This window comes from Eucalyptus grandis, chromosome 10 (assembly GCF_016545825.1).
Source record: "Eucalyptus grandis isolate ANBG69807.140 chromosome 10, ASM1654582v1, whole genome shotgun sequence".
Classification (NCBI taxonomy): domain Eukaryota; kingdom Viridiplantae; phylum Streptophyta; class Magnoliopsida; order Myrtales; family Myrtaceae; genus Eucalyptus; species Eucalyptus grandis.
In genome coordinates this window covers 6,631,519-6,650,626 of record NC_052621.1, presented here as the reverse complement: position 1 = coordinate 6,650,626, position 19,108 = coordinate 6,631,519, and the positions used below count along the sequence as shown (strand labels likewise).

Genomic DNA, 19,108 nt, shown 5'->3' with positions numbered 1-19,108 from the left:
AAAAGAATACAAACAAATCGTCTACCTCTTCGACCCAAAAAAATCGTCCTACCCCGGTTCATGTGGCGTTGAGGGACACTAGGTGGAAACATGCGCCTGTACCATGAGATCTAAATCGAAGTTCGTCCCTAGCTTCCAACGAGGATCGGCCGCTCATCGGACGGCAGTGAAAGACCAGGATGTATCCTCGTCCTAGTCCCGGGTCCATAAGATTAGGATAAATCACGGCCGATCCCATGTAGACTTCCACAAGAACCGTCGGCCTTTATTGCACTTGACCAGTGAACCACGGTCCGCCCGTGAGCACGAACAAACATAAGAAAACCGTCTGTCTTAACTATAAATAAATAAATAAATAATCCTAGCAGCACGCAATCTTTTGAATTCTAAGTCAGTGCAGAAGAGTGTTACTAAATATCAATTTTTTATTTTTTTTTGGGTGGTATTGCTCCATGTTTCAAAGCATTTTCCAAACATCACCTGTGTATTGAAAAAAAGGAAAACGCCAAACTATGATTCAGAAAACTTGGGTGGCTCGAGTCGATGTCAATAAATAAATCAGCACTGCCATAAGATTACTGGTCTGAATTTGACTGAGCTTGCTCCAAGCTGGGGCCGATCCGATCTTCATGTGGAGGAAGGACCGACGGTAGAACTAGTAACTCCTGCCCCAGTAGCTCCACCTTTTTGCTGGCTTTCCAGAAGCAAAGCATATAGTACCTGCATGAACCACAATGGAGAAGTGACATGAAGCGCAACCCGCAGCAAGACTTCCTGAATAACATAAGAATACCGACCACACCTCATAAAACTGACAAGAAAAATAGAATTTTATCCCAGCACGTTAATGCAACTTCAGGTTTTCAAGCTCATGAAATGGTCGGAGACAATCAAAAAACAAGACATTTGTCCAGCTTCCACCCTTGCTGAGAGATTGGCTTCTCCCATGGACAGACATCATGAACTCAAGTGGCAAAGATCAATATGTCCTAGTTATGAAAATGAATCGTGGTACCTTCAGGAAGCTCGGGCTCTTCAAATGGGGAACAAAGTGTCTTACATGCTCCCATCTCACCCTTCGTCCGTGCTTTTACTTCTTTCTCCACCTCCTAAAGGAAAGCAAAAGCTTTCAGGTTAAAAAAAAGAAAAAGATAGTGCCACACTAAATGGAAATGTATCCCAAGAAGATTGCAAGCTATATTTACATTAAAGGACAAATTCACAGTTTTGCTGCAATGCAATGAAAGCACGTTGCAGATTAAAAAATTAACCCAAAGTACAGCAAAAGCTATGTCTTAAGCTTTCCATTAGAGGTTCTCTAAAGCTATTGAGTTTCTCTCCCCAGAAAGCCATATAAATACGAATGCAAATGAAAGAAAAGCCCTTTTTCTCTTATCGAAAAAACAACTGCCACACAGGCTTTAGAGCTAAGAATTTAAAATGGTGACAGAAAGCATCAAATGCCAACCAAATGAAGAAAGAACTCTCGGCACAAGATAATCATGGATGGAAAGCAATGTACTGGAAACATACTTCCTCATCACACCAAGGAGCCAAAACCATCTTCTTTTGGCCCAGTGCTTCCACAAATTCATCCCATGTTTTCACAACTTGAATGCAAGCATCTCGTTTTTGTTTTGCAGCATCAAACAGGCTCTGTTGAATGTTGGCCAACAATTCTTTCACCTGCTCAACTAAGTCAGCCCTCGGTATATCTTTTTTAGCAGAATTATCACGCCGAACAGCTCGGACCTGTTTGTTAATACCAAGGTGTCATCTCCAATGCAATCAGCAGGTGATTATGCCACAAACAAATGAATAGTCAAGAAGCAAGTTGCCTCTTACCTGATTATTTGCCAAGTCCTTTGGTCCAATTTCAATTCTAAGAGGAACACCTTTCATTTCCCAATGTGAGTACTTCCAACCAGGCGAATAGTTATCTCTGAGGTCTGCCTCTGCACGAATACCTGCTTCACACAAGGTATTAACAGTGGCTGTGCAGGCATCAAAAATACCTTGAGTATTAGCATCTTTATATGGAACAGGTACAATGATAACTTGAACTGATGCCACTTTGGGAGGGAGAACCAACCCCTTATCATCCCCATGAACCATCACCATGACCCCAATCTGCACAGAATTTGGAAAATGGCAGCAATTTTTTACAGCCAGTCTCACAAGGATGATGCAAATGGTTAAATTTCATTTATCCAAAATGATGATAGGTAACGAAAAGTTGTCCACCCAAATCCATGTTGATGCTTCAGACCACACCAAAAATAAATAAATAAATAATCATGTAGATATTTAAGAAAACATGGAAAGGCATATGTCAGACATATTTAAGAACATCCTAAAATGAGTTGTAGAAACTAGAAACAAGTTCGCAGGGAAAAATACCGTTCTAGTGGTATAGGCCCACGAGTTCTGCCAGACCATGGCTTTCTCTCTCTTTTCATTCTCAAAGAATATTTCGAACATTTTTGCAAAATTCTGACCCAAACAGTGTGATGTTGCCCCTTGAATTCCACGCCCAGTGTTAGGAACAAATGCCTGGCACATAATACATAAGCAACTATGATGATAGAGTTACACGTAATGGGAACAATTGTACATTCACCAATCACTGTGAATGGCTTTAGAATACACAAAAGATGGTGTATGCACTTCCACTTTAAGAATTTACCTCTACAGTAGTTGTATAAAAACCACCAGCAAACTTCTCCAACTCACTCTTCTTGCCCTTTATTACTGGAACAGCTAAGTACTCTTCATATATACGTCTATATAGTTCCAGTATATCAAGAACCTGAAACAAAATCATTGTCAGATACTTCAACATCTGCTTCCTGCAATATAACAAGACTTAGAACATACTGACAAGCCAAATGATAGTTGTCAAACACCATTTCCTATGGAAAAGGTTTTCTAACTCTATTTATTAAATTAGCATTGAGAAGCTCTATTTTAGAGATTGGACTATCTTACTGTCTGTGACATGATACACAGCACTTGATAGAATTAAAGGTATGAAAAAACACTACTTGCAGTGAGATTAACTAAAAGATCATAAATAAGTCTACCAAGTTAAATAAAAAAATACACAGCCTTAGAGAAACAGATAGTACTTGATTTGAAATTGAAAACTATTTGAGTGTGAAGGATTAAAAGAAATAAAAAGAAATGTTGAAGGACCCATAAGTTATCCTGCCTTGCAGTCAAGGTAGGAGAAGGGTGAGTAACAACATAGAACTCTGATGAAAACCAACCACTGAGAAAAATATTATACAACATCCATCCACAAATTCGCTTTCAGCAACATGATCTAAACTCAAATAGAAAATAAGCGGGAAAAGGAACCTCTGCATCTGCTTCTTCTTTTGTAGCAAAAGCTGTATGTCCTTCCTGCCAAAGAAACTCACGACTCCTGCAGTAAATAGGGGGTGAAAAGGAGTAAACAAGAGACACTGATCCAAACACCACGTAATTCATAAACATGTCATTCTTCTGGAAACTATTCCAGATATATATAGTCAGGCAAGATTAAGCTTCTAAGTGTTAAAAAACTTGTGGCATTTTAAGCACTGACCCAATTTATAAAAGCCGGTCTAGTCTCTTGGCTATACAATAAGTTGAAAACAAACAGTAATCAAGATTCCTCCAAACAGTAATCAAGATTCCTCCATGACAAAACATATGAATACTTAATGCCACAACATTTATCTCTCGTCAGATCCTATCAATGTAAATCGGAGGATCATCTCTGTTGTGCGTGCGCACGTGCGAGTGAGAGAGAGGACCGGGGGGGGGGGAAGAAATCAAAATCAACCTGTGAGAACAAGCACACTGAAAGATGGAAGAATATGAATACCTGATAAAGGGTGTAGGATTGCTAAACTCCCATCTAACAACATTGCACCACTGATTAAGTCTCAAAGGCAAGTCTCTGTGTCCCCTTATCCACTTAGAAAAGTAAGGATACATCACTGTCTCACTTGTTGGTCGGATTGCAATGGGCACTTCCAAATCAGATTCCCCAGATTTTGTCACCCAAGCAACCTGAAAGACCCAAGAACCAATAACAGCACTAATGACTACATGGATAGTAACCAAGCCAGGCAGCAGTAATGCATACAAACGTTTTGACTAAGACATTTGAAACAATGTCACCTATTGGTAAATTCCTATCCATAGGTCCTTTTAAAAAGATTCCATAATAATAAAATGCCCCAAGAATCATGCCTTTGATAAGCATTTGGTATCCCAAACCTAGCTATTGAAATTGAACTCATGCAAGCCACATACCTCACTCTCAGGGTCTTCAATATTAGAAATTTCTTCCCAATCAACATAAACAAATTACAAAACTCTGCATACAAGTTGACCTGCCCATTCGGCAAGTTGTTTGATTGGTTAGAAGTTGGCAATTGCCTTTGTCTAGTTCTATTGAATGTCACTCTTAGTGGTGTGCATAGCTCCACACTTCGTGATTCCATACTTAGCTACTTGGAAGCTGGAGGAAAGGCCCATTAAATTTGCATTTAATGAAATCATGCATATTCCAGGTAAGATTATTCAGATCCGCACGTTGCCCTGAAGAAAAGTAAACTGCCTTTCTACTTATAGGTCAGACACCTTTGAGATGCAAAAAAACATATTCTCAGCTCACCAAATGAGAAATAGCACCAACAGCCCTCTTTTCAATTTTGTAATGCTTCAATTTGTTCATAGCTGGTCTACTGAGTTGAGAACAAGACCAACTCATCAAACAGTTTGAATACATACTGTCCACAAACATGAAATTTTTTTCTTACTAACCATCTCGACTACACTAATAACTAGCAACTTTTCGAACACGATGATACCTTACATCATGCTGTAAAGAAAGGGAAAAGGAACAAGATTAAACAAGTTATCGATTAGATGCTGTCTCACCTCTGGAGCAAAACCCTCTATATGGTCCTTTTCGCGTTGCAGAACCCCAGGAGATACGAAAAGAGGGAAATAACAGTTCTTAATTTTCATCTTCTTTATTTCAGCATCAAAGAACTCCTGTAGATTAACATAGCCGACATAACAATTATGCAATTGCCACGGAAAAATTTTAAAAAGCAGCAAATTGGTGTCAACCCTAGAAAAACATTCAACAAACAGAAGCCAGAGAATAGAATGATTGGCTAGCGAGGACATTAATTGCAGTTTGTGAACATAGCTTGAAGCCATACTTTTCTTCCAACTGGCCTCTAAGTGGAGGATTACATGCTTCAATGTGAATCCCATTTGACTTTAACAAAATACTTTAAACAACTTTGCTTCTAACCTACCAATCAAATGTGTCTTAATTTTCTTATAGTTATTACCAAAGTCAGATGAGGGGTCAATGTGTCACCCACTAATTAAAGGCCAGTTTGGAAGCAAGTATAGCTCTAAGGTACATATGTTGTTCATGCAAGAGGAAAGAGAGAAGAGCAACACTTATTGCATCTGAATTGGACCGTTCAACATATTTTATCATCAAACAACTGGACAATCCGAGTTTAGCCACATCACAGAATCAAAACAGATAATCCATTCTCAAGCCACCTGATTTCACAATAACACCAGAAACAATTTAGATACGCATATTTGTCCCAAATGATGTTTGACTACAGAATCATTCTAAACCATTGCATCGGTATAGTTATAGTGAAATAATGCATTTGCAGAGCTGGAATAGCCCAAGAATAAGTAGCACAACTACTAGTGTAGATCCATTTAGTGTGAATGACAAGCTACCTTGAAGCAGAGCATCCAACAGACACAATCATACCATTGAACTAGCTTGCTAGGATAAAAGGCCGTAGCAGTAAGAACTCTATGCCAATCAGAGCATTACAAGTGTTTCCACCATTTTCAATTAAAGTTAGCAGAGGTGAGAAGGCCATGGGAAGCACAGAGACTGAAGGTGAATTTACTTCAGAAAAGGATTCGAACTCACTTGCATAATCTCCCAGATCGCCATTGCCCATGGCCTTAGAATGTAACAGCCAGAGATATCATAGTACTCTATCATTTCGCCGCTGACAACAACCTATGTCAACCAAAAGAAACCAAATATAATCAGAGAAGACATTTCATTTCTAGATGCAACCTCTAACGCAAACGAGGACTCAGTCCCAACTGGAATTAACCAACCAGAAACTACTTGGATGCACCTATTATTCTTTAGATGATTAACAGCAAACTTCAATTATCTTTCCTAATTCAATCATATCCGGTTTGACAGACATTAGCTTTCAAAATCACGTCAGACATATATCGACTCCAAATTGGACCGAGCTTTTTAGCTTAATTTCTGCGAATGCGACCGAAACAAACTACAAACCTCGAAAATAGACACTCCTCTTCACGAGACAGGACCCTTAACAGGAGCAGCCTCGCTACGGATTACCAAGAAACGTACCTCGGAATACCATTCCCCGAAGTTCTCATCCTTCTTATTGGAGAGACCCAGCCCCGTCTCCTTCTTCACCTCCTTCTTCTTCCCCGCGCCGGCATTGGGTTTATTGGACTTCTTCGGCTCTCCACTGGCCATCCCCCTGATCTGCGGCCGACCGACGTCGCAAACGCCGCCGAAATTTCCAAATCAATCCGTGGAACAAACGCAATGAAAAAAACACTAACTATCGCCGGGCAAACACGATAACAATCCGCCGCCGAATTCGTTCGCATCATCAGCTCTCAAAAGCTCAGAGGAACGGACTCGATTCGAAACGTCACTGAATTTCAACAAAAAAAAAAAAAATACCGGACGAGTCCGCGAATGAAGCTCGGGCGTCGTCTTCCGGTTTACCTTTTTGTCTTCGCTGACGAGTCGATAAGGTCGCGCGAGGGGGCGGGGGCGGCGACGGCGGAAAGAGAGCTCCGGCGGCGGAAACCAGCGGACGCGAGGGCAAGCCGGCACAGGCGAGAAAACCCTAACTGGAAACGAGCGGATTTAAGGGAGGAAGTCAAAAGGGAGAGTGCAGTGCTGTGATTCCCGTCCGATCCAACCACGTTCGGCCAGGATCAGATCCGCGGGCCGCCTGTCCGGAGCACGTCGGTAGATGCACGCTGACTTATGTGCCTAGACTTGTTAATACGTCTAGGCTTCCGCCTATTTCTAATACTCAAATGGGTTAACATATAAATTTTCGTAATACTCAAATATTAGCATGTACATTTACATAAATCTATATCAATATACAGTTAAAGTCGAAATTGAGAGAATATTCATTTTTATAATAGCCACGCAACACTTCACTTATCTTTATGATTATCACGTGACAAGATATAAAGAGTACAAGTTTTGTCATGTGACTTACGTAATTTTAAATTTGCTTTGTTATTTCCAAGTTTTTATCATTTATTGAGTATGAAATTCAAAAGACAAAACATTAAGGAGAAAGCATCTTGAATGTATGAAGGACAATAAAACCTTTTTCCCCATTATATCAAGAACAAAATGACATACTATTACAAAAAACCAATCTTACCAATTTTATGGCACTTTCAATTCCTTCGATGTAGTCATTGTGTTTTTTTATAAAATGGACTAGTTGACTAATTCATCTTTTTTACTAAAATATTCTCCATTACACGGTTAATAATGTCGACTGTGGAGAGAGTAATGCATGGCTAATGAAGTTGAGAAAACTCAGTAGAGATTATTTTGGTCCAATGAATGAGCTAGTCGACATTCAAGTAACCAGTTATTGTTCATGCAGGTGCAAGATTGAGTAGATACACCAAATTCAAAGCACGGGTCGAAGGGGCTATTTTGCAACAATGATGAATTTATGGGAATAATTTGCAACTTTTCAAAGGCTCGGGGGTATAATCCAGAGGGAATTTTGAGCCATTATTCCTATTCTGTTTTGACACTAGAAAACGAGCTTAGGCTATTCCTTCCTTGGCGTAAACGCTAGGCTCGGGTGAGATTGAGACAGGCAGTCCCCTTTTGCTCCTTATCCTTGACTAACTCTTTAATAGTAAAAACGAATAATGTAGGATTCATCACTTCCTATGTTATTCATTCTTTTAATTTTTTTCCCTGGCCATATATCTTTTATTAGATCTACACACAGTTCTTTTCCCGTTTGTTTAATTTATTTTTTTATCATGGCCTACACATTTGACCGAGCCAATGAGGTCGCGCTTGGGTGGGTCGTTCAAAGTTCTAGCCTAGTTGAGCCGAGTCCCGAGTTTGCAGGTCCACATCATCAACATGTTCGCATGAGTGCACACTCTATGCCTATTTATTACAGGACCATAGCAATCATCCATGTACCCACAGTTTTGTTTATTCCGTGCAATCAAATTCTCCGTAACTCGTAATTATTCATAATATATATATAGAGAGGAGACCTTCAATGTCTTGATTTTCTATTTGTCCCTTTATTATTTTTGGTGTAATGTAATTAGAGCGAGGCTAGCTTTACAAGTAAAAAACCACTTATGTCGAATCATATCAGCATCACAGCGATTCAATCAATAATGATCGGAGACGAAACAAGTGATATGATATAAATTGAGTGTGGTTCGAAAAGATTTTGAAAGTAACTGTGGACTCGTGACTACAATAAATTCTTGCCTTGACTCGATTCATAGGATCAAGTCCATTATGACATTTGGCTTTGTGGTCCACACAATGAAGATCAATGGGACCAGTGAAATCAAGTCGAGGAAAGAAATTCCCTTAAACCTTTCAGAGTAAGAGTGTGCAAAAGAACCATTAACCATTTGGCTTACCCAAAACCAGATTGGACCAAACTGGAACCAACGGTTCTCGCTGAGGCTAGTCAAGTTCCCAATTTCAATTAAGTGAGATTGGTGAGTATGGTCTGACTCCCAATGCCCACCCACCTACTCGACCAAATTGATATATATTTATTTAAAAAAAGAAATTTCATCTCGATTGCTTAATTATTTTGTAATTTTTCAACCAAATATATATATGTAAATATATGTTTTTTTTTGGTAAAATATGTAAATATATGTTTATGCGTAGTTATTGGACATTATTGACTAAGTTTATCTCTTGGGTGTGTAATAGGATTAGCCCCCTCTTTTCTTTTCTTTTTGTCATTTTAATAAACATTTACTTGCTTTCTCAACAAAAGACAAAATAAACAAAGTAGAGAAATGAGAGAACTGATTGGAGATCTCCATAAATATTGAGGTGCTTTATTGTCATGATACAAAATTAGGAGGCAATGGGTCGTTTTAGCCATTCCCACGATTAAATTAAATTGACATTAAAAAAGATAGATCAAGTGATACTTATTTTATCTTTTGTAGGGATTAGGACTTTCAATATGGAGTTTAATTCTCCACATGTTTTTGGCCGAACAAGCTTTGGTGCTTTAAATAGAAACTAGGTTCATCGTGAAAATTATTCATTGAATGTAATTTTGTAAGGATTAGGGACTGGTTCCATAAATCCACCTAAGAATCGGACCGGACAAGCGGTCCGGTTCGGAGATGAATTCATGAAATCAAAGGGCAGATTTCGATTTCAATTTTTCGAAATCAATTTTTAGTGGGTATTTTTTTATTTTAAGACGAGAATCACTTGCTCGAACTATGACCACCCTTACTTTGGAGGTCGAGGGAAGTCCATATGCTTGATGGAACTATTTATTGATGGATCCAAGACAAAATAAACAACGTAGAGAAATGATTGGAGATCTCCATAAATATTCAGGTGCTTTGTCATCATGATATAAAATTATGAGGCAATGGGTCGTTTTGGCCATTCCCATGATTAAATTAAATTGATGTTAAAAATAGATAGATCAAGCGATAAATATTTGAACTTCCGTAGAGATTAGGACTTTTAATATGGAGTTCAATTCTCCACACGTTTTTGGCCAAACAAGCTTCGGTGCTTTAAATAGAAGTTAGGTTCACCATGAAAATTATTTATTAAATGTAATTTTTTAAGGATTAGGGACCAATTCCATGAATTCACTTAAGAATCGGACTGAACTAGTGGTCCGGCTCGTGGATGGATTCATGGAATCAATAGACGGATCTTGATTTCAATTTTTTGAAATCAATTTTGAGCGGGTATTTTTTGATTTTAAGATGAGAATTGCCACTCGAACTATGATCACCCTTAGTTTGGAGGTGGAGGGAAGTCCATATGATTGATGGAACTATTTATTGATGGATCCAAGACATCTATCCACCCACTCGCTCTTCGCTCGAATCTTGGTAAGTGAGCGCGGGTGACGTTTACCTTTCCTAGGCCCACGCGGAGAGCGACTACAATTTCCATTTTACTCTCGTGGCTGGGCGCGTCCGTGGGAGCGAGAAAGAAAAGATGGAGGAGGGAAAGAGAAGGGAGAGGGCTGGCGCGTGGGTGGGAGGGAGTGAACAAGACGCGCTCGTGCTCGTGCGCGTGCACGTGTGCGCGAGGGCGCGAGAGAGAGAAGAGAACACGGGCACATGAATTGACCTCAAAAAAGAGGGAACCCGGGCGAGTCAAATATAGAGGCCGGCCCACCTTCTCGTGGGGCCCACTGCGGTAAAAAGCTTAACTAAATTAAGTTTCTTTACCGTGCGTAACTACCGAGTCTTCTTTGTTTTTATTTTCGGGGGGTCATTAACTATCGAGTCTTCAAAGTTTAAGTATTACCAGGAAATTGCATCGATCTAGTTGTCCAAATAACAAATGACTGTAATAAATCGTTTCCTTGGGATAGCATAGAGAATATTTTATTGCAATGATGGTTTTAAAAGTTACTCAATAAATTAATAGCACAATGACTTGACTAGTGGATGGATATTATGTGTTTTGTATATTTAATTCTCAATAATATTAGATACAATCCACATGTCGATTATAAAACATCGTGAAATCATATATTCATAAAAAAAAAAATAGTGAAGCTAAATGATATGGGAGTAAAAAATTAATCAATTGACCCTATAGTTATTTACACATGATAGTATCAATAATCAAATGCATATTATGCGTTTAATCCAACGCTATTTTTTTTTCTCTTAACTCCTCCATTCAAAAAGCAATATAATTAAGCTCAACATATACGGCATTTTCTCTTTTGGATTACGAATGATCCATGAACTTTGATATATTATTCAAGAGTAATACTAAATGTAGCCCTCGACCAAATTCAATGTGTAACATGATATCTAATTTATTTTTATTTTACGTGGCTATTTAATTTTTGGAATGCATTTAATTTAATCCCTAAAAAATATCCAATGATTTTATAGGTATCAGATTGTATATTAAGTCAAAACTTTTGAATTATCTGTGCCATTTTCCTATTACGAAAATTTAGCAAATTGCCAAAGAGGACAAATTCAGAGGACAAAATTGCATCATCAAAATCCACGCGACTAAAGAGAACGTTCGCTGGATGCGGAAGGGCAGCTTCCTCCATCTCTCCAAACCGAAAAACTCATGCAGCTTTCCTTCCCCTCTCGCGCGATGTTGACCGGGGGAAAGCGACAGCCAATCCCATTTTGACACGCTTTTTCTTCCACTACATTTGACTTCTCCCGATCGCCACTCAATTTAACTTTTTTCTATTTTTTTACAATTTTTTTTTTTTTTTTGCCGGGGGGGAAATTATTTTATCCCTCAACAAACAAAACTCATTCACTCAGCTGGCGAAAATCAATAAATACAAAATAAAATTCACTCTCATTGCCCCGAAAAAACCATGATCTGCATCGAGCTTTTAAAATCGGACAGTGAATCGATCTGTTCTGTACACCTCTGTCTCTGTCTCTCTCTCTTCATTACTCGACACTCGACATCTCGCGAGCGTGCATAGCTCCACGAGGGCCGAACCATGTCGTCGTCGTGTTACAGGCGGCTACCCGCCGCCGCCGGCCCCTCGAAGAGCCTCGCCGCGCCGTCCACCTCCTCGTGGCGCCACGCGACGGAGCCCCCCCCGTGGCTGCGTCCCCGCCACACGGATCGGTGGCCGAGGATCGCCCTGCGATCGCCGAGCCGGTCCCGGTCCGATTCGTGGCTCGCGGCGGCGGTCGCGCGGCGGGAGGGGGAGGGATCGTGCGGCGCCGGCGACGGCGATGGCGACGACGGGAGGATCGGGAAGGAGAGGCCGAGGGCGGCGGGGCCGTGCCGCTACGCGGTGGGGAGAGCGAGGGGGCGGGAGCGGCGGCGTGGATCGGGCGGTGGGGAGCCTGTGGAGGTGGGGGTGGACAGGAGGAAGGCGGAGGTGGCGGCGGCGGCGGCGGCGACGGTGGTGCTGGGGGTGGGGAACCGCGTGCTGTACAAGCTGGCCCTGGTGCCTCTCAAGCATTACCCCTTCTTCCTCGCGCAGCTTGCGACCGTCGGGTCAGTCTCTCTCTCTCTCTCTTTTCTGGCGATCGCCCTCTGCGGTGATTAACGAGCAATTAAACGAGCGTGGAAGTAGCGAAATCTGAAACGCCAATGCCTCCATTTGCTATTGCCACTCCAATTCCTTTCTGGAATCAAGCACATGCATGGCCGAGCTGTCGCGTTTATCCGCTGCCGATTTTCCATTTCCGGTCGCCCTCGACATTTTCTCGTGCCCTTGTTCTCGGGGATTTTGTTATCGCACTTGCATTAACTCTTCTTCTTTTTATTATACGAGAAAAAAATAATTCGGCGTCCAAAAATCAGAAATTGTCCAGCTAACAGTTTCTTCTGTTCAATTTTCGGTCTTAAAAACGGCTTTTTTTCTTTGGGCAAATTATTAAAATTGTGTCGATTCGAGCAGAAGTGCATGCTTTTTTATGGGTATTTTGCTTTTTAAGTTTCGAATTCTTTCTTCCACCAATCTCAAAATCTTAAAATAAGAGATTTTGATTTTAACTGTTCTCGAATCGGTGCCTTTCAAAGGGCACTTCTAACCTTATTTTAATCGGGCATTCTTTTTAATAAGTATAGCGAACTCGTATGCGTAGAACATGACCGTTTTTGAGACGGGATTCTGATTTTCGAAAAAGGATTAATCGCACACAAAGAAAAATTGAATTTTCCAACATATTATTGACCGTTCAGCGTCTTTATTTTATTTTTTAACATTTCTGTACTCCCCGGAATTTTTTAAACAGTCGATTGGATCCGGATTTGGGTTTTTAGGAACAAACGGACAAAGGAAACAACTAGCTTTGCCATTTTTTTTTGGCGCCCCATAACGGTGGCGCTGGTCGGGTCTTTTGTCGTTTCATCGGCGGGAGACGTGGACGGTCGCACCTCTTCGAAAATGAGCAGACCGCTGAGTCGCTGACGCGAGCGCTGAGAAACATCGATCCCTCTTCGCTGGAAAAATAGATGAGAGGGATGGCTAATGATGCAGAAAGCATGGATAACTACGAGGCCCAAGGATTGAAAAAAATTTATAATACCGGCGACTTTTCCAGGATTTTGTTAGCAAGTATCGCGGGATATATCGTCGATTTCTACTTAAGGAAATAACGTAATTTTTTAATTGTACAGCCCCTATCGTTGTAGAAAATCTATTTATTTATTTATTTATTTATTTATTGTTGAGTGCTCTTGACAAGCGTTTCAAGAAACGCTCCGACTGCCGAAGAAGAAAAGAGCGAGTTGGTCTTTTCCTCCCTCGAGCCGCCGGAGTTACCGAGGCACTTTCCTTCCGTCCCAGCTGACGTCAGCGGGGCCGCGCCAGCTTGGTGCATGCGGACGAGGATGACGGCAGCGTTAATCGTTCTTTACTAGTTTGTAGCTAGTGCCGGAAATGGAAGGGCGGGAATCCGATCTACACCACGGGGCAACCGTCGTTGTCGGGATGGATTTTTTTTTTTTTTTTTTTTTTTTGAACGAGGTCGGGATGGATTTCGATACCTTGTTTTTTTCACTCCATTCATAACGTTGCGGCACACGTGTTCGGACATCTCCTTTGTCCGGAGCACACGGGGAACTTCGACACGTAATTTCACGTGCAATTCTTTGGTATTGTCGATCATATGATAATATTATAAGGGAGCATTAGTTAATTATGTTGAACGGAGAAAGAAAGATAGGGAATCGGGAAAAGGTGAAGAAGTTCGACAAGGAGGCGAAAATGGAATTGTAGACCATATGGTGGCCGGTGGGGGCCATTTTTGAAAGGGAGAACGACGGCGAGGATGCACAGAAGTTCAGGGTCCGGGGCCCCACTCGCCTGGACCGAGAGCTTTAGATTTAGCTTTAGCTATGATGGTCGACGGAGGATTTCCGAGCGGCTGAGCGTGGGGCCGAGCAACAGCCGTCCGCGGCGCGCCACCACGCACCATAGATTCTCTTTCTTTCTCCTCCTCTTTTTCCTTTTTCCTTTTTCCGTCGTGCCCTCTTTGGAACAGTCTTTTCATGATCATTTTCGTGGTGCGGCGAATCATTGCTTCCTGAATTTATTATAAAATTTTCTCCTTTACTGTATAGTCTCACGATATTCGGCCGTTTGCCAATTTCCTTTTCTTTTAGTTTCTTCCCGGGGTGGGCCAGGTGGGGAATTATTACACTCAATGATTGGGGTTGGGGGGTGTCGTCCTGGATTTTTCTCTCATATTTTTGGTCCCACCCGAGAAATGCATTGGAACCGAGCGAAGTTAGGCGTTCGTTACCCTTGCCCAGGATCTTTTTGGATGTAAAACGAAGTTGGGGTTATGCTGTGCACGAGGATTGACGACAGAGAGATGTCTCTGGGTAAAAGTTGGAGCTGGGGGTGTTATGGGGAGTCTTGTTTATGTGTTAGACCTTGGACAGGAAGAATTCTTTGTACTGCCAAAAGACGCGCGCGTTATCGTCACCAAGCTTGTAAAATGTAAAGAAATAAATTATACTCCGCGAACCAATCCTAGCGTGGCGTCGATTTACTGATCACTTGATTCGATGTACTACCGTAATCTTGTCTGTTTAGGATGTTGTCATGTCTCTTCCAACACGGTTGTTTTTGCGCAATGAGATCTCATTGTATCTTGCATTTAATTGTTTATTTTCCAGGTATGTAGTTGTCTACTTCTCTATCTTGTATCTGCGGTACCATGCTGGCATTGTCACGGATGAGATGCTTTCGATGCCAAAAGCTCCTTTTGTTGCAGTTGGCATGTTGGAGGCTCTGGCTGCTGCTACCGGAATGGCAGCTGGAGGTAGATACACATATTAATTAGAAATCCTCTCTGAGCATAATGACCTCGAGTATGATCTCACATGCTCATTTTTTGTTCTTCTATCTCTTCAACCAGCAATTCTTTCTGGAGCATCGATTCCGGTTTTGTCTCAGGTTATAATCGCTCTCTAGTATTCTTTTGCATTGCAATGCATTTTTGCTCGAAATAGATGAATAGTCATTGAGATGTACGTTCGCACTTGCATGTGGTATTGTCCACTGGATTGCTTTGTAATTGTATTGATATCTGAGGAGTGCTCTTAAGTATTCTTATTGTCCTTATAATCAACAAGCTTGCTTGGCTTGGTTTTTAGAGCAACAGGCTTGGACCCTGGTATTTCGTGGTGTTTGTTGAAAATAATTGGACCAGTTGATTCACAATAAACTGATCTATTTCAAAGAGTGGTCCAAGCAAACATAATTCAAGCAAGCTTGATTTTTCCTGATAACTTCTCTTTGAAAGCTGTGTGATTAATGTCTAATGTATAAGTATGATGCCGATCCGAGCTCTAACAATATTTGCAGACATTTCTGGTGTGGCAAATTCTCCTGTCCACTATTTTTCTTGGGAGGAGATACAAAGCCAATCAAATATTTGGGTGCTTCCTTGTAGCTGTTGGTGTGATCATTACTGTAGCAAGGTGAGTCACTGAACTTTTATGTAAACACCTTTTTATACTTTGACGAGCTATTGAGAGAATTTTGATTGTTTCTTTTCTCTTGGCATATTAGATGCTCTGACATTACTTCAAATGAATTTCAAAGCAATGAAAACTTATGTATGGGTCGATTCACTCTTCATCAAATTTAGTTGTTCTCTGGTGAACAAACACCATGCCTTCTTACTATAACCCGCATCAGAAACACTAGCAGTAGGAGGGCCACGAGATTTTCTAGGACGGGTTTTGATGATGGTTGTTAGGATTTGAAACATACAGCGTGGGCTTTTGTTGTTTACTTTCGTTCGTCTGTCGTTTCCTTTGCTAGCTTTAGTCCTGCTAGATAAGGATCATCTCTCCACTTTTCCCGTGTTATTAAGAAGATCTTTATTGCAATGGATTTTCCTCGATAAGATGCCTGTCGTAGAAGTTACCAAATCAGTTTCAACCCTAGTAGTCTTCAAAAGAGAACTGACTTTCTTTCTGGCAGATTAGTTGTATTTATTGATTCCATGAGGTATTATAAAGTGATATAATTTTCATTCCGCAGTGGATCTAGTCCTGGTCATTCGCTGAAGGAAGCCGGTATATTTTGGAGTCTTTTAATGATCGCTTCTTTTCTGTTTCAAGCTGCCGATACTGTATTAAAGGTTGGTTGCCCTCTGAAGTCTTGTTTGTTCCTAAGTTTTCCATTAAAGTTTTTTGATTCTTATGGTGCTTATTTTATGTAACAGCTATTCTTTCTTTACTCTGTAGGAAATAATTTTCTTGGATGCAGCTAAGGATTTAAAGGTATGTCCGATGAAAGACTACCCAATTGTACTTTTCAAAGCTTGCAAAATGACCCTGAATTTAAGTAGGCAGAGTACGGTAGTTTCTGAAGATTATTTGGGGCTGGGCGGATTCCTTCTTCCTGTTAGTCCTTTCGCCATAAAAGTTTCATGTTGTCATGCTTTTGTAGCAAACCTAAGTTTAAACACTCATACTCCTATCAACATGCCTAGTCGGTACCTAAATTGACTTATAAAAGCAGGTCTTGAGCTCTACTGAGAGTAACCGGTGCTTCTTCTGCTGTAAGGGTTATTAAATCTGTAGATGGTGTCATTCAGGATAGATGTTATAACAACTAGTGATACTCAGGAGCATTTGAAACTTAGCATAGCATAATTAGTACTTGGCGATTGAGTTTGGCTCCCTCTAATTAGGGTTTTGATCTGGGAATGAGTTAACTGGAAGGTCCAGAAACTCTCTTGCAATGGGTCTTTAACAGATGCTAGGAACATATAATTGATTATTTCCTCAAATATAATATGTCATGACGCTGAGATTACTGAATTGCATCCTGTGCAGGGAGGGTCTGTTGATCTGTTTGTTGTAAATTCTTATGGATCTGCTTTCCAGGTAAATACCCTACACTGAGCTAAGGTATGCTTTTTGGAGTATAAATAGACCTTTGATATCTCAGTTGATTTTTCTTATCTTTGTGTAGCACAGGCCTTGTTCATATTCCTCCTCCTCCCTTTCTTGTCAAAATTATGGGGTGTTCCTTTTAGTCAGCTGCCAAATTATATTAGAGATGGCACAGCCTGTTTTTTGAACATTGGCCAATTATCAAGTGGTGAGTGCTACTGTACTTCAATTGTATTACTTCAGAAGATGTTATGGTGTCTCTGGCCAAGCAGATTGGTAGCGAAATTCTAACATGGCCCAGACAAAGTTCTGTGAAATTTCTTTCTTTTTTGAGCATGATACCCTTTGTCAAATGTCTGTGTAGCCCCAGCTGGCTGTGCGTAGAGGTGAATGCATTCATGAGCGTGCATCCTTGTGTGCTCATGGAAGCCCTAGTGGGCGGGCAGTCATGTCTGTCTGCATTTAATCACTCAGAAAATTATATTGGTTTGAACATATGGATGCTTGTGTGTAAATTGATGTCATTGTGATATGGGGTTTTCTATCCAATTTTCATTCCTCTGTTAGAAGATGCCCTGTTACGAAAGTTTCTATTGTCGCATTGCTCCATTTGGAGGGTCTCTTACAGTAAAGTGAATTATTTACTTGATTGGTCCCCAGGATGTGATGGAGCTCCACTGCTACCTTTACTCTTTGTTGTGGTGAACATGGGGTTTAACATATCGTTGTTGCATCTTCTGAAGATCTCGTCCGCGCTGGTATCTTCGCTGGCCTCTACATTTTCAGGTATGCTGTTTTACTTCCTTAAATGTCAATGTAGAGAGACCTCCTGGTTAAAGCCTCGTAAAGTAGCATGAAAGATGATGCAATGGGACGGTATAGCAGTGGTCATGAAAAAATGCACTGTCTACTACCACTACCTAGCATCATACTGTGAGGGGTTTTAGTTGAAGGATTTATATGGAAACATAATGATGAAGTCCACATCAGTCAAAATCAAAATTTCTCTCTCCCGTTTTTTGTTAGCTTTGGAGTGTACAGCGGATTTCAGCTTCATCAGCCTACCTGTTACTGTTAATTTGCCCGACGGTCTCCACCATATGGTCCATTAATTTAGCATGAAATCGGCAAAGGGAAGCCTGATGATTCGGAACGATATGCATCATGTACACTGTCATTAGTAAATAGAAGCCCGTTCACTATTCTTCATGACTTACTGGTTCATTGCAGTTATTAATTACTCTTCTTCTTGGTCTACTCCATGGCAGTGCCCATATCCGTGTATGTCTTCACATTGCCATTGCCGTACCTGGGGGTTGCGTCCTCACTCCCACCGGGTTTTGTTGCTGGTGCCATCGTCCTTGTGTTGGGCTTACTCATTTATGCGTGGTCACCATTAACAACGCCTGCTAGCCATTGACTATTCTTATCCATAATTCGACGACATGCCACCGGCCATCTTCATCAGCAGTGTGGGCACTAATCAAGAGTGGTTGATTTAGCTGACCAACGGCGACGAATAACAAAGACGAAGATTGCCAATTGCCATTGTAAGCACCAAATGTGTCAAAAGCAATGGATTTCATGTTCTAGGTAGATGGGGAAAGAAGAGCCGTTCCCGTGCATCCGAGTCGCTGTTGAACAAGACTTCACCTCGAAGTCTGATTCAGTGAGTTCTGTGGGCAGGGGCTAGCTCATGCGTCTCGCTAGGCGAGGCTTAATAGTCTAATTGTACGTTGTACTGAGTCCATGTTTGGATCCGCCGAAATGTGGTTTTATCTATCAGCTTACATGGTAAGAAATTGGGATGATGCTGTGGACGGGACAGCAACTTCTGGTTCTGCCGCGGCAGACTCTTATGAATTTCGCGTCCTGAGGACAGCT

General features: G+C 41.0%; 2 protein-coding genes across 4 annotated transcripts; one reads left to right on the top strand and one right to left on the bottom strand.

Moving 5' to 3' along the window:
* Positions 1-316: 316 nt before the first annotated feature.
* On the bottom strand, positions 317-7,073 carry LOC104421463 (proline--tRNA ligase, cytoplasmic). 2 transcript variants are annotated; one of them, XM_010033415.3, is made up of 12 exons: positions 6,833-7,073; positions 6,443-6,583; positions 5,978-6,070; positions 4,936-5,052; positions 3,872-4,059; positions 3,361-3,427; positions 2,687-2,809; positions 2,401-2,553; positions 1,846-2,130; positions 1,534-1,752; positions 1,016-1,109; positions 317-720 (listed from the first exon to the last, which is right to left on the bottom strand). In XM_010033415.3, the coding sequence occupies exons 2-12, from the start codon at positions 6,572-6,574 to the stop codon at positions 656-658; spliced, it is 1,536 nt and encodes a 511-aa protein (XP_010031717.2). In that variant the 5' UTR covers positions 6,575-6,583; positions 6,833-7,073; the 3' UTR covers positions 317-655. The 2 variants fall into 2 exon arrangements, with proteins under 2 accessions (XP_010031717.2, XP_039159514.1); XM_039303580.1 differs by having other exon boundaries at positions 6,443-6,578.
* Positions 7,074-11,672: 4,599 nt separating this feature from the next.
* LOC104421461 (protein CLT1, chloroplastic) lies at positions 11,673-19,105 on the top strand. 2 transcript variants are annotated; one of them, XM_010033414.3, is made up of 10 exons: positions 11,683-12,355; positions 14,990-15,135; positions 15,232-15,269; positions 15,681-15,796; positions 16,365-16,464; positions 16,571-16,606; positions 17,165-17,215; positions 17,309-17,432; positions 17,885-18,010; positions 18,493-19,105. In XM_010033414.3, exons 1-10 carry the CDS (start codon positions 11,847-11,849, stop codon positions 18,642-18,644), a joined length of 1,398 nt encoding a protein of 465 aa, XP_010031716.2. In that variant the 5' UTR covers positions 11,683-11,846; the 3' UTR covers positions 18,645-19,105. The 2 variants fall into 2 exon arrangements, with proteins under 2 accessions (XP_039159387.1, XP_010031716.2); XM_039303453.1 differs by lacking the exon at positions 18,493-19,105 and having other exon boundaries at positions 11,673-12,355; positions 17,304-17,432.
* Positions 19,106-19,108: the final 3 nt, after the last annotated feature.

What these genes read in the sequence shown, in the direction of transcription:
- LOC104421463 (XM_010033415.3), bottom strand. Translation starts at nt 6,574, where the DNA reads ATGGCCAGTGGAGAGCCGAAGAAGTCCAATAAACCCAATGCCGGCGCG. An exon ending in AAGAAGAAGCAGATGCAGAG is followed by an intron (nt 2,810 to 3,360) that starts GTTCCTTTTCCC and finishes ATTTTGTTTCAG; the next exon opens with GTTCTTGATATACTGGAACT. An exon ending in TTTATACAACTACTGTAGAG is followed by an intron (nt 2,554 to 2,686) that starts GTAAATTCTTAA and finishes ATTATGTGCCAG; the next exon opens with GCATTTGTTCCTAACACTGG.
- LOC104421461 (XM_010033414.3), top strand. Translation starts at nt 11,847, where the DNA reads ATGTCGTCGTCGTGTTACAGGCGGCTACCCGCCGCCGCCGGCCCCTCG. An exon ending in GTGATCATTACTGTAGCAAG is followed by an intron (nt 15,797 to 16,364) that starts GTGAGTCACTGA and finishes TTCATTCCGCAG; the next exon opens with TGGATCTAGTCCTGGTCATT. An exon ending in CTTATGGATCTGCTTTCCAG is followed by an intron (nt 17,216 to 17,308) that starts GTAAATACCCTA and finishes TGTGTAGCACAG; the next exon opens with GCCTTGTTCATATTCCTCCT.